Source organism: Triplophysa dalaica, chromosome 4 (genome assembly GCF_015846415.1).
Source record: "Triplophysa dalaica isolate WHDGS20190420 chromosome 4, ASM1584641v1, whole genome shotgun sequence".
Classification (NCBI taxonomy): Eukaryota; Metazoa; Chordata; class Actinopteri; order Cypriniformes; family Nemacheilidae; genus Triplophysa; species Triplophysa dalaica.
In genome coordinates, this window is record NC_079545.1 from 27,969,855 (window position 1) to 27,992,430 (window position 22,576).

The 22,576-nt window shown below is 39.3% G+C and overlaps 1 protein-coding gene across 2 annotated transcripts in view; it reads left to right on the plus strand.

Annotated features, from left to right (window-relative positions):
* Positions 1–819: 819 nt before the first annotated feature.
* Positions 820–22,576, plus strand: part of unc5ca (unc-5 netrin receptor Ca) — a 128,879-nt gene continuing 107,122 nt past the window's right edge. The window contains exons 1-3 of one of the 2 annotated variants that reach the window (XM_056746507.1): positions 820–918; positions 5,055–5,143; positions 11,062–11,726. In XM_056746507.1, coding sequence (XP_056602485.1) covers positions 11,633–11,726 — 94 coding nt within the window. In that variant the 5' untranslated portion in view covers positions 820–918; positions 5,055–5,143; positions 11,062–11,632. Of the gene's footprint in view, positions 919–5,019; positions 5,144–11,061; positions 11,727–22,576 lie in introns of those variants that run through there. The other variant, XM_056746508.1, reaches the window with a different exon arrangement.

Sequence of the window (22,576 nt, forward strand, 5' to 3'; positions counted from 1 at the left end):
ACTCCTGAGATAGGCGCAGGCTCCCTGTGACCCGAGGTAGTTCGGATAAAAGCGGTAGAAAATGGATGGATGGATGGATATTCAGATGAAATGCAAGGCTATGCATTTTGCTCTACACTACAATTTATCAGAATTTTACTCTTTTTTTTTCATAATAGAATAAAATTTACGTGAAGAAAAACCTTCACGTGAAAAAAGTTACTTTGCTGTATTTTTCTGGTGGCCCAGCAGTGAAAATTTTATATGATCAAATAAATTTTAAGAAATTTAAAGAAAAAGACAACAAATGTACCCAATTTTTTTTACATGAAAAAAGTTTCTTTGCTTTATTTTCGTTAATTTTGTCAGTTTTTACAGTAAAATATGGTTTAAAAAATCACATTTACTAGAAAAACAGAATGAAAAACTGTTAAAAAACTTTAAATTATAGAAAAAGAAAGCAAATTTTGCCAGAAAGTTTCTGTTAATTTTATCTGTTTTTTTACAGTAAAATATGGCAGATTAATTATATTACAGTTAATTTCTTAACTGTTATTTTTTACAGTGAAATATGATAAAAAAAACCATGTAATTTCACATTTAAAAAATATTTTGCAGAATTTGTCTGTCAACCCAACTGGCAGAATATTAGTTTTTTTGTAACTGGATTTTTTACAGTGATATTAGTTCGTGCATACACACGTTGTTGTTGTTTGTTATTTTTAAATCAAATCATTTTCAATTTTAAATCATTTTTTAATTTGTGCTTGTTATTTGGTTACTGTTCCTGCTGGATTAACGTCTGGTTTTGTGTTACAGGTTTGATTTCTGTGGGATGATTTTCTCCTTCATGTAAAGTGTTTCATCACCTGCTGTTCTGGTAAACTGCGTGTCTTATGCACATAAGTGAAACTGAATCAACTTTAAATGGAAGTAAAGGTAATTAAGAGGTAATTTTATCACCCAAGTGTCTAATTAGCTCATAAATAACCTACAGTAATGCTTGTAGTTACAGTTAAATTAGTTTAATGTCCAACAGTGTTTCTTTAGTTTTTAGACACTGATCATGTGTTTAAATGATCTCCTGCAGTACAAAACAGCTGGTGAAATGAATACGGAACATTGCTTTGAGAAAGGCACAGTGTAGGAACACAGAGTACATATATAACTCAAACATTTACATTTATTTCTAGGGCCATTTATCAAAACAAAAGTGCAAAACCGGGTCATTGGGAAATCCTCACGCTTGTGTTGGTGTGAAGTCCTTGAGTAAATGTTGTTAGTCATTTGAAGCTGGGGTTAGGCATTCATAAGAAACTTATTTGCATAAAGTCATAAAGTAATAGAAGCAAAAATAGGCTGGTCAGAGAAAGAGAGAAAGAGAGCGAGAAGAATACTCAACAACTGGATTAGACTTCAGTGCTGATCTCAGATGTCAAGAACATATTTCTCATCATGTTTATTGTTTACAGTATTTGACTGAAAGAGTGTTTGTTACCTGACAGATGAGAGCATCAAACGCTGGAAGATTTATTCAAAACAAACTCACAAAACCCCTGAAAGGGAGCGAGATGAGACTGTGAGAGAATTCACCTGAACGTCTTTTCTTTTTAGGAAAGCAGGTCACTCGATCCATCACACACAGTAATAGAGTAACAGAAGGAGTGAAGATAAGGGGAAGGTCGCTGTGTGAGTGCTGTAAAGTGCTTTTACTAAACACTGTTTGTGTGCGTGTGTGTCTCTCTCTCACTATGTGTGTGTTTCTCTCTGAGTGTGTGTCTCTCACTATGTGTGCGTGTGTATGTGTCTCTCTCTCTCTCTGAGTGTGTGTCTCTCACTATGTGTGCGTGTGTATGTGTCTCTCTCTCTCACTATGTGTGTGTCTCTCACTATGTGTGCGTGTGTATGTGTCTCTCACTGTTTGTGTGTATGTGTCTCTCTCACTATTTCTGTGTCTCTTACTGTTTTTGTGCGTGTGTATGTGTCTCTCACTGTTTGTGTGTGTGAGTGTGTCTCTCTCTCACAATGTGTGTGTTTCTCTCTGAGTGTGTGTCTCTCACTATGTGTGCGTGTGTATATGTCTCTCTCTCACTATGTGTGTCTCTCTCACTATGTGTGTGTCTCTTACTGTTTGTGTGTGAGTGTGTCTTTCTCTCACTATGTGTGTGTTTCTCTCTGAGTGTGTGTCTCTCACTATGTGTGCGTGTGTATGTGTCTCTCTCTCTCACTATGTGTGTGTCTCTCACTATGTGTGCGTGTGTATGTGTCTCTCTCTCTCACTATGTGTGTGTCTCTCACTATGTGTGTGTCTCTCACTATGTGTGCGTGTGTATGTGTCTCTCACGGTTTGTGTGTATGTGTCTCTCTCACTATGTCTGTGTCTCTTACTGTTTTTGTGCGTGTGTATGTGTCTCTCACTGTTTGTGTGTGTGAGTGTGTCTCTCTCTCACAATGTGTGTGTTTCTCTCTGAGTGTGTGTCTCTCACTATGTGTGCGTGTGTATATGTCTCTCTCTCACTATGTGTGTCTCTCTCACTATGTGTGTGTCTCTTACTGTTTGTGTGTGAGTGTGTCTTTCTCTCACTATGTGTGTGTTTCTCTCTGAGTGTGTGTCTCTCACTATGTGTGCGTGTGTATGTGTCTCTCTCTCTCACTATGTGTGTGTCTCTCACTATGTGTGCGTGTGTATGTGTCTCTCTCTCTCACTATGTGTGTGTTTCTCTCTGAGTATGTGTCTCTCACTATGTGTGCGTGTGTATGTGTCTCTCACTATGTGTGCGTGTGTGTGTGTCTCTTACTGTTTGTGTGTATGTGTCTCTCTCTCACTATGTGTGTGTTTCTCTCTGAGTATGTGTCTCTCACTATGTGTGCGTGTGTATGTGTCTCTCACTATGTGTGCGTGTGTGTGTGTCTCTTACTGTTTGTGTGTATGTGTCTCTCACTATGTGTGCGTGTGTGTGTGTCTCTTACTGTTTGTGTGTATGTGTCTCTCACTATGTGTGCGTGTGTGTGTGTCTCTTACTGTTTGTGTGTATGTGTCTCTCACTATGTGTGCGTGTGTGTGTGTGTCTCTTACTGTTTGTGTGTATGTGTCTCTCACTATGTGTGCGTGTGTGTGTGTCTCTTACTGTTTGTGTGTATGTGTCTCTCACTATGTGTGCGTGTGTGTGTGTCTCTTACTGTTTGTGTGTATGTGTCTCTCACTATGTGTGCGTGTGTGTGTGTCTCTTACTGTTTGTGTGTATGTGTCTCTCTCTCACTATGTGTGTGTCTCTCACTATGTGTGTGTCTCTCACTATGTCTGTGTCTCTTACTGTTTTTGTGCGTGTGTATGTGTCTCTCACTGTTTGTGTGTGTGAGTGTGTCTCTCTCTCACAATGTGTGTGTTTCTCTCTGAGTGTGTGTCTCTCACTATGTGTGCGTGTGTATATGTCTCTCTCTCACTATGTGTGTGTCTCTCGCTATGTGTGTGTCTCTCACTATTTGTGTGTCTCTCGCTATTTGTGTGTCTCTCTCTGAGTGGGTGTCTCTCACTATGTGTGTGTCTCTTACTGTTTGTGTGTGAGTGTGTCTCTCTCTCACTATGTGTGTTTTTCTCTCACTATGTGTGTGTCTCTTACTGTTTGTGTGTATGTGTCTCTCTCTCACTATGTGTGTGTCTCTCACTATGTGTGTGTCTCTCACTATGTCTGTGTCTCTTACTGTTTGTGTGCGTGTGTATGTGTCTCTCACTGTTTGTGTGTGTGTATGTGTCTCTTTCTCACTATGTGTGTATTTCTCTCACTATGTGTGTGTCTCTCTCTCACTATGTGTGTGTCTCTCACTGTTTGTGTGTATGTGTCTCTCTCTCACTATGTGTCTCTCTCTCTCACTATGTGTGTTTCTCTCACTGTGTGTGTGTGTGTGTGTCTCACAGTGTGTGTGTGTGTGTGTGTCTTTCCCTGTTTGTTTGTTTGTTTGTGTGTGTGTGTGTGTGTGTGTCTGTATGTCTCACTGTGTGTGTGTGTCTCACTGTGTGTGTGTCTCACTGTGTGTGTGTCTCACTGTGTGTGTGTGTGTGTGTGTGTTTGTGTAAACAAGCAGTAGATGATCTAAAGATGAAGAACGCTATTTTGAAGACGTATTTGTACACTAAATCTGTTTTGAGATGCCAAAGAACAGTTTGTTCAGCCAGTTGCTAAAAGTTTATTGCTTTTGAGTAAAGTATCAACTCAGTCTCAAATGTTTCTGCCACAATTGTGAAGTTAAAAGAGAATCAAATGAGAGTGTGATCGAAGAGTCTGGAGGTGTATATGAATGTAGATTGTAGAGGTGAAATCATCTGATTTGAGTAAATGTGATGAGAAATGTTTGAGTTGATATTGACAATAAAATTGTCTCTTGATTGCAGACGAGGCAAATCTGAGCTCAGTTTGACACATTGTTGACATCTGTTCTCAAACTCTCATCACAGACACATTTGTGTCATTTATGACTCATTTTCTCAGGAGAAATATCTGAGATTTATGCAAAAGTTTGCTCTCCATTTAACCTCATTGACGTCTAGGAGAAATCATTGAGATGTTAGAGAGACGTTCTAGACACTGCATGTGAGATTTCCATTCTGAACACGCAGTGGCCTTTGATGAGATGTTTATGAATCTTCCATAAAGCATCTCCACGATCTGCTTTAGTTTGGGGAATTGAGAAATGTTTTGTTTTTTTGTGCACATATTCACTCAATGATTTAATTATTTATTTATTGAAGCACTTTTTCTGTTTACCTTTCACAACAAGAAGACAGCAGAGATGTGAAATGCTGTAATCCAATTTAACCACATTGACATATTGGCATGAATGCATCTCTTCCATGTATGTGTGTGTGTGTGTGTGTGTGTGTGCATGCCTGTGTTCTTTAAATGCTCTTTCACAGGTCTGTAGTCAGTTTTGATGTTTGTGTGCACGTGATGACGACAGTATGAAGTCGTGATGTTCACAGTAATCGTGTTTGTTGTTGTTTGTTCTGTGCTTCTCATACATGCTCTTTGTTGATGTCTAAAAGAAAAAAGGAAAAGTTAAACTCCTTTTTTGCACAGTTTCTGACAAAGGAACAAAATTCTGTCACCATGGAAACCAGACACGGAAACTCTTCAGCTTGGAAACGAGATGAAACTAAAAATAATGCGTGAGTATAAAGCGATGTTGCAGAGCTCCAGACGGAGTGAAATACTGATCTTACCTCTCGCTGATGTTAACAATTATTCATAGTTTTAATATCACAGCTTTTTACTAATGTTTCTCATTTAATACTCAAAAAAATACACAACAAAATGGCAAAATATACCCCATAGACAATTCACAGAAGAATATCCTCGTTTCTCATTTAAATCTGCACTTTTTACAAAAGAAGCACTTTTGATAAGTTTGTTTCTGGTTAACTTTGAGGGCTAGAAGATATAAAGATATAAAGTGAATACAGAATGTGGCAGATGATTTGATGAATGTGAGTGGAGTTCATATTGAAATGTCTGAGTTTTCTGAGGATCTTAGCTGGTCTGATCACAGAGATCTGTTCTGAAATTCAAGTGAAGAGAGTCTGTTGTGCCTTTTTTTTGTGTAATAGGTTTTCAGAGACCTTCCTGTTTGTGTTAATGTGACCCAGGATGGTCTTGTTTCACGTTTCAGACTGCGTGTTCAGGTGTTATGGTTTCACACTGAACATGTGTTAATGTTCTTATTTACATATTTAGAGGATTAAGACATTGATTGGACGAGAGAACAGCATGTGATCAGTTTCCTGAATATACAGTATAAAGATGGCTGATGAAACCTGGTTTCATGACGATTTAATAGTTGGACGTGTGGAGTATTACTCTACTTCTGGAATCCCCCAAAACTGTGATTCACAACTGACTTGACGTTTACACAACAATTGAGATATAAAAGACATCTTATTTGTGATTCCTCTTTTGCCCTTTATATCGGCGTGTGCGTGCGTGTGTGTGTGTGTGTGTCTGAAGCGATTGAATGTGACAGATAGAGGCTTGAGGTCCCCGTGAGTTTTCTCTCTCTTGACACAAGGAAAGTCAGAAAGGTCAAAGCCAAATGTGCTTCCAATCAACAACCTGATGTGAGAGAAAGAGAGAGAGAGAGAGAGAGAGAGAGAGAGTGGGATAGAGAAAGAGGTAAAGAGAGGTATAGAGGGAAAGAGGGAGAGAGAGAGAGAGTTACAGAGGGGTAAAGAGAGGGGTAGAGTGGGGGATAATGAGAGGTGGAAAGAGTTAGAGAGAGAGAGAGACAGAGAGACAGTGAGAGATAGGTAGAGAGAGAGAGAGAGAGACAGAGAGAGGTTGATAGAGTTAGAGAGAGAGAGAAAGTTTCAGGACAAAAAGTCACAAAAAAGGAACCTAAATCTCACAAAACTTTCGGTCGGGGACATCCTCAAGATGAAAATGAGTAACTGAAAGAATTGTTGATAAACTCTTTTCCTTGTGAGCTCAGAGAAGGAACATTAAGTTGCTGATGCTTCATTGCGTTTGTAACACAAAGGTCATGAACTCCATCTCCAGGGAACACACAAACTGATAAACCTGATTGATTGCTCTGTGGGTCACTCTGAATGGAGGTGCCAAATACATAAATGTAAATGTAAGTTACTGTAACGTCAATAATGTAAGAGGAGTGTCCCGGTGTTTCTGTGTCTCAGTCTGACCTCAAGAGAGAGAAGTGTGAGAGATGATGGATGGATGTTGATAGCAGTAATACACAGGTTCATTTGTTACGTAACCTTGTGTTTTCTGTACACAGGACTAATGAAGATGCTGTTTATACGCTCACATGAGAAATCCTTCAGATGCTTAACAGCAAAAAGTTTTAGAACAAAAAAACTTTGTGTGCTGCAAACATTTGCTTCTTTGTTGCAAATATAAATAGCTTGAGAACAGTGAGAGAAGAACAGAGCAATTTAAAAGTGTTAAAGTTAACGCAAGGTTACGGATTCTTGTTTCCATGGAGATTTTTATTACTTATTCTGTTCTTGACTTTGTGACCCTTACCGTGACCGCGGGGGCAAATTTATTTATCATTTACAAAACACACACACACACATATAATAATTTTGGAATAACCTGCCCTCAGAGCACATTTTAAAAGATGAATGTGGAGGAATATGAATGTGTGTTTTCAGATGAGGTTTATAAATGAAGTGATGGTAATGACAGGAGAGTGTGTTTGAGGTATCAGCTCTGTTCCTGAAACTGTTGTGATATCCAGATGATTTCTTCTTCTGTGTTCTTATTTTTCTCTAAATCCCTATTGAATTTCAATCAGTCTGTGATTGATCAATATAACTGCATCAAAGTATTAAGCTCTTAAAGCAGGTGTTGTGATCGCTTGTTATTGTTGATAACAGAAGCGTCTCATTATTGACAAGACGACATGAGTGAGCTCAGAATGGAATACTCCTGCACATGGAGAGAAAGATAAAGGCAGAAGAGAAGAGAAATGAGGATGAAGAACAAGGTTTTCTGTTTATCACCTTCTTATGCGTGTGTGCGTGCGTCTCTATTTGCATGTGCGTTTGTGTGTGTGCGTCCCTGTGTGTGGGCATGTGTGCGTCCGTGTGTGTGCACTTGTACAACTATCTTTATGAGGATCAGTTTGAGTTTAAGACCAGCAGAGTCTTTCTGAGACCCCTTTAAAGGGCTGTTTGAGGGTCAAGACCTGGTTTTAGGGTTTAGGTTATAATCAGGTTTAGGGTCAGGTACTCACTTCTGATGGTTAGGGTAAGGGGCTAGAGATTGCATTGCGTCAATGTATATCCTCATAAAGATAGCTGTGCAAACATGTGTGTGTATGTGTGTGTGTGTGCATCCGTGTGTGTGTGCGCATCAGTGCGTGTGTCTCTACATGTGTGTGCTTTTGTGTGTGTGTATGTGCGCGTCAGTGTGTGTGTTTGTGTGTGGTGCTTGTTTGTGCGTCCCTGTGAATGGGCTGTGTGTATGTGTGCGTCCGTGTGTGTATATGCATGTGTATGTGTGCGTGAACATCTGTGTGTGTGTGTGTGTGTGTGTGCGTCCGTGTGCATGTGCGTGTGTATGTATGCATGTGAGTGTGTGTGCGTGCATGTGTGTGCGTGCGTGCGTGTGTGTGCGTCCATGCATGTGTTTGATCGTCCGTGTGTATATGCGTGTGTGCATTTGTGTGTGCGTGTCAGTTTGTGTGTGTGTGCATCCGTGTGTGTGCATGTGTGTGTGTTTGTGAGAGATGATTAAATCCAAAGATTCTGAAGCGAACAGCATCTTCAACATACTTCACAATTACTGCTGTACTTCACTTTAAAGCCTTTTACTTTATACTTCGTTTACATTGTTTTGTCCTCAAAAGTGCACTTAGTGAACTTTTCTTGTACAACAACCATAAATCCACCCTAAGAAGTAAGCAGACTGTTTTCTTTTAAAGTACTCTTAAAAACTTTAAAAAGTGTTGAACAATGCATTAGAAGAACCAGTTTTGGTTGAATGGTTCCATAAAGAATCCGTATCATCCCCAGAACCATTCCGTTGCACGAAAAATCTTTATAGTGGAAAAAGTTTCTTTAATCTATAAAAAGCAAAAGCGAAAATGTTCATTCAAGAACTAAAAATGGCTCTATGGCATCGCTGCATATACAACCCTTTAAGAATCTTCATTTTTAAGAGAGTCTGTTGTGATCGTCATTCAGACATGGAGCCTTGTATTCAACAGCGAAAACAATCAAGAGATCATTCCACATGTTCATGTATCCATCATCTCTAGATGTATTGGGCTCGTTCCTGTGTTGTGTCTGTTGACAACAGAATCAAACCTCAGGAGTGACATAAAGTCATCCAACAGACTGACAGCTTGACTAGACACATGAAATCTGTGATCAAAATCAAGGTTATCACATAAACAAAATGATTTCTAACTGTTTCTAAATACATGTAGAAATATTACTGTTGTGTTGCTTAAAAGTGAATCTGAACTTGTTTTCTTTGCAGTATTCTAGGTCGGAATTCTGTTATTTTCATCTTTTTCTCCAGTTTTCAAATAAATAAATGCAATTAGAAATAATATTTTAGTAATGAAACAAAAATGATCTTTTTGCCAAAACACATGCATATAAATAGTAAATTCAGAAGAATGGTTTTTGAATTGTCTTATACTCTTAACTTTATTGAAGATATTTTCTGTCATTTTCACATTTTAAAGATCACGTGTGTCATTTCTTGGAATGTAAAATGCTTTCTTTTATCCCTCTTTTTTACATGAAGATCCCTAAAGACAATTGTATATTTTCTAAGGATAATATGTGTGATCGTGTGAAACGTCCTGATGCTGGGGCTGTTCTGTACAGTATTCGGTGGTTGCTATGGGATGGTTTGGTGGTTGCTAGGGTGTTTTAGTGAAAGGAATCGTCGTCATGTGATGATTCTGTGATATTTGGGTTCTTAGATAACTTGAGCTGTATCTTCTCCAGTTGATGTCACTCTTTATTTCACTCGTATCCACCGTCAGATTATCATTTCTTTGGGAAGACTTTCAGAAGTTCAGTTTGGGGTCTGAACGCAAGTTTACTCCGGTCCGCAGACCGAACTGAAGCCGTCTGAGACCGGGTCATCCGCAAAACATATTGGCACTTTAACTGCCATGTGAAAATGTGAAGTCGCACACGTCTGATTATCATCCGAGCGTGTGCGGGTGACCCCGGTGTCGACTCCACTCGCCGCTTCATTAAAATGACAGTTCTGTCAAACTGATGAACAGAACCACCTAAAGAGTGCTGAGGTGACCGGCGGGTGAGAGAGAGTCAGAACCACCTCGCTTTCTAGATCGCTAACTCAATGTCTGTTTCTCAAAGAAGATAGATGTGTGTGTGTGTGTGTGTGACGGGTTGAATCCAATCACAAACTCATTTTATGGAGGTAATTTTCTTCAAGGTGACTCAATTCAGCCTTATATATTGAAGCTAAATGTACTGATGCAACTGTACGACGAAGTCTTAGAACACACACACACACACATCAGTACAGCACACAGACACAGAAAACTGGATGTCAATCATCGAACACAGCGAGCCTGTCAAGCGTTGAGTTTTGCTCCAAAGTGAATCTTACAAACTGCAGGAGCGACAGCGTTTCTCATCTAAACTCATCCTGTGATGCATACTGGCTTTAGCGTGACCTGTGATGGGGTATGGAGGATGTTTTTTGGGGTTACGGGTGCCGGGATGGTAATCTCACCCAGGGAAGCACAGCCGTAACTGAATTATCTCCACAACAGCGACTCTGACTCGGTAACGGCCATGTTGAATAGAATGAACAGATAGCACTGACACAGTGAGCTATCAGAAGATTGTATTTGTTCAAGTGTGTGTGTGTGTGTGTGTGTGTGTGTGTGTATTGAATTTTTGAGGAGTGATGTCACAGGCCATATCAGTTTATTCCACTGGCTGGCAGAATGTTTTTTTTACCTGGAATCCAATGCGCCTCTTTCGGTGTATCACTCAAATGGATGGCAGTAACATCACTGCGTTGTGTATCAAAAATACACTTTTTGGGTGATTCTTTTCTAAATCGCGTCACATAAATTTGACCTTGAATACTGTACTGATGTGATCAGTTATTGAGATTGGTGACCAAGTATTATATCGATGTGGTATAATTGTGTTAATATGAAGGTGACAAACTAAATATAGGAACAACAAAATAGGATTTGATTCACATTTCATTAGAGGCCCACTTAAGGCCCGGAACCAAAGCGTTGTTAATTTCATCCCTGGATGTGAAAAAAACGAATTAGTTTGGATAAGATGTCCTAGATGCACTTAATGCATCATTTTTAGATGAAACAACACTTTTATTAAGTAATAAAATATAACTAAATCATCACCTGGGATCATGCCATCAGTCCATAAAAGCGAGCAATATCTTTTCACAAATTTCATGGCTTTATTACACATGAATTAGTGTTACTTTTTAATCTTCAAGTAATGTTAAATGTTTATTTCTGAAGTCACTGTCTGCATTAAACTGTTAAAGTTTGAAACCAGGCTGCAATAGCTTGATTTTCTCTCTTTTGCAGAGTGGCTTGTAATCAGCTAAGAGATGCTTTCAGAAGATCCGTCTGTGAATCCGCTCCTAGTGTTTGAAGCAGCCGGTGGAGGGCAGAGGCGGGCAGGTGGATGCGGCTTAAACCGAGAAACGAGCCTTACGCGCTTCATACTCGGCGAGCTCGTGGCGCACACGCAGACAACTGGATGCCAAAACACAACCACCATCGAATCTGAACACATCTATAGAGAAAACCAAGCCCGAGCAGATCATCATCAACCAGTGCCTGATCCGATGAGCAACTTCTACAGTCGAGAGGAGGCGAGCGCGCAATGCTCGTGTGCGTCTTGGAGAGAGCGCATAGATGAGAGCTAGAGGGCGGCGACGCATCGCTCCTCACCTCCGTTACCGCTCGACTCCTCCGGTCCCGGGACCTCGCTCTGCTTTCCCCCAAAGGAAACACACACACACAGAACTCGGCTCGGAGGCGAAGCAACGGGACGCGTAACGACGCCTGTCCGCCGTTCTCCGACACAGCAGCTCCTCCGTCTCCGCTGAACGAATATTCCGCGCCGCGGAGTTTCCAAACTCCAAACCAAGTCATGGGTGAAAACGGACTCGCTCGGAGATTTGGATTCGGATTAGTGCTGCACGTGCTCTTTCTGTGGGTTCGGCTGCAGATGGTTTACGCGCAAGGTAAGACCACCACAGACCGCTGACCCGAATTAGAGATCTGATCTGTTCCTGAGAATTTACGACCGCAAAGCCGCAGCTATGCCTTAAGAGCTATTTAAATCACTTACGCAGAATATGATACGTTTTTTGATGATGATTTATTTTTATTAAGGTTTATGGTGCTGGGGTGATAAAATAATATAATAAAATGGTGCGCAACCTGCACTCTTTGATTGTTTTGCACGCTGGATAAATCATTTATAAAGCACGCGGGGTATTGTGTTATTGTTTTGTTAAAGAAGACATTTAGTGTGTAAGCGTAAGTTTGCGTTACGCGCAGCGCTGCATTCCGAGAGTCTGATCCCAGCGGAGATTTACTGAAAGAATCCACAGTCTCAGAGATTCCCATTAGTGCATCCGTGTGTGTGTGCCTGACTGTCCTATATCTGTGTGCCAAAGTTCACAAGTTATTTATTTTATTAAGAGGAATGATGATAATTCGAGATCATACTTGGTTTCATAACACAATTTAAATATGAATCTAAATGTGTTTGCATGCCAAATGCATTTCGCTTTCATCCAAAGGAGCTTTCTGTGCATCTAAGGGTTTATGGTTATTTCAACCCCGTTTGTCTTCATTTCAAGCATTATAAAAGGAGATATTTTGATAAATGTCCACAATGCAAAATAAGCCATGTGCTGTATTTCTACTGTAGTCTTCTGTAGCGAGATTTCTTTATATGGCAAACGGACTGAAATATAATTCATCATTCCCCAAATGTCATCCCCGATAGGCCACGTAAAATAAAAAAGGGTGAGTTCATCAAAACAGAATTTAATTTCCGAGTGAATTGTCCTTTTTAAATCTCTGTTTTCTCGGTGTTTGACATTTCTTTGTACAGTTTTTGGTACGCTCATAATTCATTACGGCACTCGTTCGGGTTGTTTACAGGAGGTTCACCCACAGATCTCACACTCATGGCTCTATCAGAACAATAAGAAGTGTGTTCCCCATTCGGTGTGTAAAGTGTGCCCTAATGTTGAATTATGAAACGCCACAGCCGTCGGTGTTGTGTTGTGTAAGTCAGTAATAGAATTAGTTGTCATGTTGTGGAGAGGCGGGATTGTTGTTAGTGAAGTGAGTCACTTTCAGAAGACAAGACGAAGTGTGAGAGACTGGCTTTGTGTGCGGTGTGAGTGCGAGTGTGTTTAGGGTAAGTGGTGGCCATCAGCTCAGAGACATAAGAAACCCAGCGGGCCATTAAAAAGCCATTAGCTAAAGCCGTCTCTCCTGCCACTGAGTTTGTGTTGTGTGTCAAACAAACACACACGCCGAGAGAAAGAAGATTTAAAAGAAAATCTGGTGTCAACACAAGATGAAAATGGACCATGTTTGCTTTCTTGGTGTTTTAATTGTTGATGATTCACCAGCGTACAACAATATTGTTTCATAGTCATTTTTGTCAAATATTATGACTTTTAGGAAGTTTTGTCAGCTCTTTTTTGACACCCAATCCCCTGACTCCATTTTGTAGAACAGTGAACTGAAAATGGGTTGACGTGCAGAAAAACACACACAACATAAAGACAACTCCATTCGGTGATGATATGTGGCGCTTCGGTTGTCCAAACACATCTCTCAGGTTGGTTGTGTTTTTCACACAGCGCTCTTGCTCTTCACACATCGTCTTGTATGTTTGGAGTGATAAAAAGTGTGAAGGTGTTCTTCTGAACCCAACGTCTGCGGTCAAAAGTGAGTTCTGTTGAGATGCACACTGAAATGTTTTTACTCTTTCAATTTGAACATTGGTTTGCACTCCGGTATGAACGAATGTAAAAAAGCATCGCCGTTCATTGAGAAGAGATGAAATACACTTTAATTAATGGAGGGACACGCTTGCCTGAAGGAAATGGTTATTGCTCAGAGGTTTCACTGTTTGATGGAGTTTGAGAGTATGGAAGTGTAAAATGAATGTAGATTCAAACAATGAGGTGAAATAATGTGGATTTGGGTAAATGTGATGAGAAATAGTTGAGTGGATATTGAGATCTTAATTCATATTGACTTTTGATTGCAGACGAGACAGATCTGAGCTCACGTTGACATGTCTTCTCAAACTCTAATGACAGACACATTGTTTCTCCTCAGGAGAAATATCTGGGAGAAACAAATATTTCTTAAAAGTTTCCAATTTCTCTCCACCATAGTAACCAACTATAACATCCTAGCAACCGTTACACTTGCCGCCCACCTACAATGTAAAAAAAGTTGGTTAAAGTAAAAAAAGTGAAAGAAATTCATTGAGTTAACTAATATTTTTAAGTTAAATTAACTTACAATTTTAATGCAAGTATTTTTTATTTGAACCAAAAAAAAAACATATATATATATATTTTTTTTACGGTGCAGTGCTGCTCAGGTCAGTAATACTCACATGTTCTTCAGAAAATGTATAGATCTAGTTGCATTTGTGAGTTTATTTTAAGGGGCAGTTTTTGGTCAAACAATTTTGTTGTTTTTATGTTGAGAGTAACTAATGTCCGCCGAGTCTCTGTTTCTCATCCTCAATTTATTTATAGCAGAAGAAAATAGCGAAAGAAAGCGAGAGGGAGATAGAGACCTCGCCTCAGGATATGGCCCATGATCCTCTCTTTATCTGTAATAGCCCAGAATATAATACTGAAGCCACAGCCAATCAGAGTCCATCGTGAGCGACATTAACCTCCTGACCTCAGGGCAACAGCGTGTCACTGCAGTGTCTCGTGAAAAAGCCCATGTTTTTTAATGCCCGTATGAGCCGTTTGGCTTTTAAGGAGCGATTGTGAATACAGAGGACTTTGAGTTTTGTTCTTCCTGTCTTTTATACTGATAAAAGTGTTTCAAACCTGACATGCGTCACGAACAACAAGATGGTCAAAGAAAACGCGTTGTGTTATATTTGATGGCTCTTTCACATGATAGACATCACAACACAACACATACTCAACAACACAAACCAAAAGTGTCACAAATATCATCACAGAGGTTGAAGGGTAGAAAATGTAAAACATAAATAAATAAACGTTTAAATAAAAGTAAAGTGGGTTGTGTTAAAACATTTCCGAAAGATTTTTTCTCTCAGAATGTTACAAATGATATATTTTGAAGTCTGATGTTCCTGAAAAGGGAGTTTAAGAGGTCAAAATATTATTACATTACTTAATGATGTGAATTGTGCACAATAAGACCTGGAATGAAAATTAAGAAAGGAAATAGAGTTAATATTATTCCATGTTGACCTTATGAGAATGTCTGTATTCTCTCTATCTCAATTTTTTTATTTGAATTTAAGAGGCCGTTTTCAACTGAAAATGTAAATAAATTAAGGCGTTCTAGGGGGCTGAAAACGCAAACTTTTGAAACTGGGTCTCAAAGTGCAACTTTTTTCCATGTAAACTGCAAGTTCTTCTGAAAACGATTACGTCGCGCATGGGTATTACGTGCTCTGTCGCGCAAGTATAGCCAAAACAATATGGCGGCTTGCGTTACTGTGAGCTCTCTCTGCTCGACTATGTATTAACGTTTCCCCAGCAAAATGTGGATTTTCTGCACCAATAAGACCAGCGGAGTCTCACTATTTACATTCGGCAGACTTTAAACACATATACGACGACCTACAGTATAAAAAATGATTTTTTGGCTTATAACTGTGCATGTGTATGTGCCTAAGCACGTCCTGTTTCTTTACACAACAACATCGCAATCCGCTGGCCAGGAGTGCATACTACAGCGTTTTTATCCTTTTCCTGGATCCGTAACACTGTCATGTGTACATGAAACTTTTCAAAAACGCCAAGGAAACACGTTTCCATTTTTCATGGTGTATACGTGGCTTATGTGCTTTATTGGCATGACAAACATTCTACATTGTATTTCCAAAGCATTTGGAGCTGGGACGCTTACAAACTATGCAAATATGTAAACAAACAGAAAGAAAATAATAAGAATAATAATAGTATAAAATGAAAATGGTAATTGATGCAATTACATTTATTTCGATTACATCTCTTAAAATTTTGTAAGATTTAAAGAAAAATAGAGAAGTACAGTTTAAAAATATCTCTCTCACTCTCTGTGAGTGTGTGTTGATGTGAGGCTGTAATTACCGGGATTATGAAGGTTATATATCACCTCTGAGCTCTCACACACACACACAAATATCTCGACACAGACGGTCCGTCACACTCAACAGCTTCTTCATCCCCGCGGTGGGCCGCTCGCACAATGAGAGTATTGTGTGTCACAGTAAGATGTAGTGTGTGTGGAGAGAGCCCAACCAAACACAGGCTCAGCACAGAAACAGAAGAGCGTGCAGACGGAGACGCATCTTTACATGATACGCATGTTTCTCGGGCCTTTAATCACGGACATTCGCAGTCGTCAGCATTAGTGCTGCGTACGGGAATCTATTCTTAGTGCGGATGATAAATGTAAACATGTTCTCTCCGGCTGAGAGCGCGCTTCGTTCCCTCACATTTATTCAAAGTTGCGGATAATTATAGCCGATAAAAAACTTACGTCCTTCAGTTAAAGGGCTAACATCTGCAGATGTGCTTTATATTACCTGAACACTTTTAAAGAGCGAGCGCTGCAGTAGCCAATCACAGCACTCTCTGCCATGAGAGGGCGGGAACAAACTCACGTAATTGCGCAGAGGGACTCGGTACAGATTTCAGAAGATGGATCACGAACTACATTCACATGTGAGCGTCGGGTTTAGAAAACTCGGGAGAGGTTACATATACACATTACAGTATTGTAGAGGAATGGTGGTGTTCACGTAACAAAACTAGACTTTACTAAACTAGTCCTTCAGAGACACTTTAAGGGAAATTAAACTGATATGATACATTTAAAAGTATACATTAGGTACTGTATAGCATTCCGTATATTCCAAACACAACCCATATTCCCAGAAGGATCATTTATAACACAGAGAAAGATGTTAGTGCTCCGGAGAGTTCTCAATTGTGCAGATGTTTCTCTTAAAATACAGTTACAGTTTCAAATTAAGCAGCATTCCTTGTTTCTGATGGGATGTAATGGGCAGTATTCCTTGTTTCTGATTGGATGTAATGGGCAGTATTCCTTGTTTCTGATGGGATGTAATGGGCAGTATTCCTTGTTTCTGATTGGATGTAATGGGCAGTATTCTGATGGGATGTAATGGGCAGTATTCCGTGTTTCTAAAGGGATGTAATGGGCAGTATTCCTTGTTTCTGATGGGATGTAATGGGCAGTATTCCTTGTTTCTGATGGGATGTAATGGGCAGTATTCCTTGTTTCTGATTGGATGTAATGGGCAGTATTCTGATGGGATGTAATGGGCAGTATTCCTTGTTTCTGATTGGATGTAATGGGCAGTATTCCTTGTTTCTGATTGGATGTAATGGGCAGTATTCTGATGGGATGTAATGGGCAGTATTCCGTGTTTCTAAAGGGATGTAATGGGCAGTATTCCTTGTTTCTGATGGGATGTAATGGGCAGTATTCCTTGTTTCTGATGGGATGTAATGGGCAGTATTCCTTGTTTCTGATTGGATGTAATGGGCAGTATTCTGATGGGATGTAATGGGCAGTATTCCTTGTTTCTGATGGGATGTAATGGGCAGTATTCCGTGTTTTTGATGGGATGTAATGGGCAGTATTCCAAGTTTCTAAAGGGATGTAATGGGCAGTATTCCGATGGGATGTAATGGGCAGTATTCCGATGTGATGTAATGGGCAGTAATGGGCAGTATTCCGATGGGATGTAATGGGCAGTATTCCGATGGGATGTAATGGGCAGTATTCCGATGGGATATAAAGGGCAGTATTCCGTGTTTCTGATGGGATGTAATGGGCAGTATTATGATGGGATGTAATGGGCAGTATTCCTAGTTTCTAAAGGGATGTAATGGGCAGTATTCCGATGGGATGTGATGGGCAGTATTCCGATGGGATGTAATGGGCAGTATTCCGTGTTTCTGATGTGATGTAAAGGGCAGTATTCCGTGTTTCTGATGTGATGTAAAGGGCAGTATTCCATGTTTCTGATGGGATGTAATGGGCAGTATTCCGTGTCTCTGATGGGATGTAATGGGCAGTATTCCGTGTTTCTGATGTGATGTAAAGGGCAGTATTCCATGTTTCTGATGGGATGTAATGGGCAGTATTCCGTGTTTCTGATGTGATGTAAAGGGCAGTATTCCGTGTTTCTGATGTGATGTATAGGGCAGTATTCCGTGTTTCTGATGGGATGTAATGGGCAGTATTACGATGGGATGTAATGCGCAGTATTCCATGTTTCTGAAGGGATGTAATAGGCAGTGTTCAGTATTCCATGTTTCTGATACGATATGATGGGCTGTATTAATTATATGAGCTGCTTTTACATTCCAAACATTCTCCCCAAAGGGAGCGAGTGTAAATGTTTCACGCATAAATCTGCTGAATTGTGTCAAGTTTCACTGGCGTGTTGATGGCATCAAAGCTAACAGATGTGGACAAAAAGCCACAAACCCAGACTTTGATTTCATGAGGTCTTTGAAAGGGTCCAGACGCAGGGTTTGTGTGAAGAAAACATGTAGATGTAACGGTTATGTCGTCTGTCTCTGGTCCGGGTTTATCTGCCGCACGACTGTTTCGCTTCCGGCTGTGATGATTACTTGCGTTTGTTCCCAGTTCACTTTTTTTTCTGTTTGCTTCCTGTTCAGCTTCAGAATGAACCGGGCTTATCACAGGAGCGAATAAATGAAAGATGTGTACAGAGACGTGTCGGGTGGTTTGTAAACTAGGCATGTCTCTAGGCATGTTCTTATTGGCCGAGCTCGATGGAGATCATGAAAATATCGTTGCATTTAAAAGAGAAATGTGGAGCTGTAGTTTATTCATTAACAACAGCAGGTGCGCAGGTAGAAAGACTTCCACACAGATTGTCTCTTCTCACAGTCTGTTCTCTGTCGATTTCTCTGGAGGGTTTGCTGTCGAGTCGAACGAGATAGTGAGAGGAAGTTGCTTGAACTTTGAACTTCTTAAAAGCATCCTAAATCTTTCGTACATGTGTCATCTTAGAATGTCAACTACACACACAATTTATGAAGAGTTGGGAACCAAAGAAATCTATAGCTCACTGTTTTTACATGAAAATCTGTTTTTGACTATTAATAGAAGAGCAGATATGATAGACAGCCTGAAAGCGTTTTATTATCTGATGTCTGTTTTGTTGATTCAGATGTTTAGATGTAAACTTGTAATTGTTGTAATTAAATAAGCACAAATTAAATGAAGCCTCTGTGGTTTACAGGTTGTTGAGGCAAACAATGTTTTGCTAAAATTACAATAAAAATGACAATTTAAACGGACACAAATGCATGCTTGATATGGTTGATAAGTTGTTGTGATACAGGTCACATTCATCCTATTAAACAGGAGAATTGTGTTGATGATAATGTAGCTGTCTGGTGTTGTGTTATATTCATGCGGAGCAAACACACACAGCTGTTGTCCGAAACACTGATGGTGAAAATTACTATGAGAGAAATCCACTGACTTTTGAGAAACACTGAATTTATTGGCGATGGATGGAAATCTGGTCCTCAATAGCTTCTGACCTTGACCTCGAACTTTTGAAATATTCTGGAAAATCTTTGAAACGTTAAGTAAATTTGACTAATATTACTGTGAAGGCTTTCGTCATCACAACAAATCTTTATTCATATACTTTTCTACTTGTGGTCTTTTTATGTTGTTGTTGTCCCTTTCCATGTTCTCTCTTGTTGGTCGTATTTATACATATATAATTGGTACAGTCAATAAAAACGTAAAAAAATGACATAATGAATCATTTAATGTTTAATATTCTCCTTTAAAGATCGAACCCATTTAAAAATAGTTCAGCGATTAAGGTCACATGTGTGTGTCAGATGATCACATGAGCGATCGTTACAAAATACATAAAAAATGAGATTTGAAGTTAAAGACATGTTATGTTTGTTTTGGAATGCTTTTCTCTCACAATTTCACTTTTGGGATCTCATATGAAGATAACGTGATGGCATTTGCATAAAAAATATTTTGTGAACTGTACATCTGTACGGCATTAGGGTGAGTAATTGATGAGAGATTTTTACATTTTTCGGTGAAAGATTTAAATTGGCACTTTTATGGTGTCGGGGGTGACGTCACATGGGGCGAGTGAGATGTTCTGTATGCTAATGGAGAGATGAGAGATTGTCATCGACTGCTTTTGAAAGGACTAATGGAATATTTGGCACGTCACCTGTGTTCCCTCACTCGCTGTAGAGGATACATCACTTTAAACGCTCTGAATAGAAAAAATGCAATGTGTCTTTGTCTTGAGGTTTCTCGAGGTTTTGTTTTATCACCAACAGTACAGCATCTGAATGTTTGATTGAACTTCTCAGATGTTGAGCAGAAATTGATCAAACTGTTGACATTGAGAATAGAGATCAGATCATCAGGTCCAGTGATGCCGGTAACGCGTTACTCTAATCCGACCACATTTTTCAGTAACGAGTAATCTAATGCGTTACTTTTTCCAAACCATTAATCAGATTAAAGTTATTTATGCCACTGTGCGTTACTATTTTTGGTAGATTATTATTTAGTAAAAATATATATATTTTGCTTTCTTCTTGCGTCTCAGGGAGTGAAGTCACGTAGGGTTAGGCAGCGGGGGTGTTGGCGGCAGCTGCTGAATGTAATTTATAAAGTAACATGTTATAAATTTAGTTACTTTTAAAATCCAGTAATCTGTACAGTAACTAAATTACTTTTTAGAGGTATAATCAGTAATCAGTTATCAGATTACTTTTTCAAAGTAACTGTGGCAACACTGATAAGGTCAATGTAATGAGAAATATGATACGATTTAGGAGAAATACCTATAAAGCAATCTCATTTGTATTCTTCATTTCCTAAAAGTGTAGATGATGTAATGTTAGATTTTATAAATGTGGTGTTTCATGCAAGAATGTGTATCGCTGCATCATGTCACCGTGAAGTAGAACTCACCGTTACACATCTTAATATTGACTAATCGCTTCCCTGTAGTTTCATTGATTGATAAATAGCCTCTCCTGAGTGAAGACAAGTGAATTTATGTCCCCTCACTTAACATGAGAGACAGCGAGACGGATGAAGACGTTCTTATTGAAATCTTGCTGAAAAATAAGATGCAAAGTTTTTACAAATGTTACATTTGTATTGTTGATTTCTTACTGTTGTAAAAAAGTGAAGTTAGGGAAACCTAAACATGTATACACTATTTTAAATTTGGCGTTTCACAATTCTTGTCAAAGTTGTTCAATCGTATTAGAAGTTATTTGAAATGAAAGATTGCATTTTAGTCAGAATTTCAGTAGAATGAATATGTTTACTTAAATCGTAAAGATAAAAGTGTGAAGTGTGTTTCTGTTAGTGTAGTTTAGTTCAGTGTGTGTAAGAGCACACGATCATGAAAGACTATCTCTCTCTCAAACACACACACCTACACAAACATTCACACACACACGCGCACACACACACACACACACACACACACACACACGCACACACACACACACACACACTACACACACACACACACACACACACACCTACACACCTACACACACTACACACACACACACACACATACACACTACACACACACACACACACACACACACACGTTGAGTTTCCATGTTTTCTGGGGAGACTCCATAGACATAATGGTTATAATACTGTACAATCTGTACATCATATTCCACACCCATAAACCTCACAATCAGACAAAACTTTCTGCTCTTTTACATTTTCAAAAAAGTTTATTCTGTATGATTATAAGCTTGTTTCCTCATGGGGACCAAAAAAGGGTTTACCCTCCCCATGCATTCACACACACACACACATGTCTGGTTTATTATCTCTGCACAAACACCTATGCACGCACACACACACACTGAGTAGGATAAATGTGGATTATTTGTAATCTAAACTAAATTAATTTATATTACTGAAAACACTCGTGCATTCTCAGATTACTCGCAGCTTTCAAGGGAATACAAATTATTGTTTAGCAATAAATTCACTGCCATTTAGAAAGTGTGTGTGTGTGTGTGTGTGTTAATGAAGTCATCTCTTTGCCTGACGGTGGAAGACAGGAGGAATGTTTACTGGATTCAAACACATGCAGAGTGAGAGAGAGAGAGAGAGAAGGGGGGAGAGAGAGAGAGAGAGAGAGGGACTGATGAACAGATATATATATGTATAAGGAGTGCTATATTATATTGAGATACTGTTATTTTTTTATGGAATTTGAATTAAGATAAATTGACAAGTAAAAAAAAGAGAGAGAGAGAGAGAGAGAGAGAGAGAGAGAGAGAGAGAGAGAGAGAGGGAGAGGGCGAGAGAGAAAGAGAGATAGTTATGCAGCACAGTCTATCTTTAGAGACAGAAACTATTACTCTCTACACACAAAACACAGATGAAATCGAACCTAATTCATATTAGCCGAGTAAAAAGATAAAGCACAATTTAAAATCAAATTAAACGACAACAAGAGAACAGAGATAAAAGGCAGCGAGTTAAGAGAAGAAAAGATTATAATAGAATAAAGCAGAATGTTCACAGGATTGTGTAGAGACGAGACGGAGATTTGAAAGCTGAGATGTGAAGTGATTTGGAATTGTATAAAAGTAAAGCACAATATGAGAAACTCACTACAAGAGAAGGGTAAACAGTTGTGTGTGTGTGTGAGGTTTTATTGGAGACGGGAGCAGAGACGGGTCGGGACGGGACGGACAGATCATGTGGCTTTTACTCGGTCATGGGGGGGTTAACATGTGTA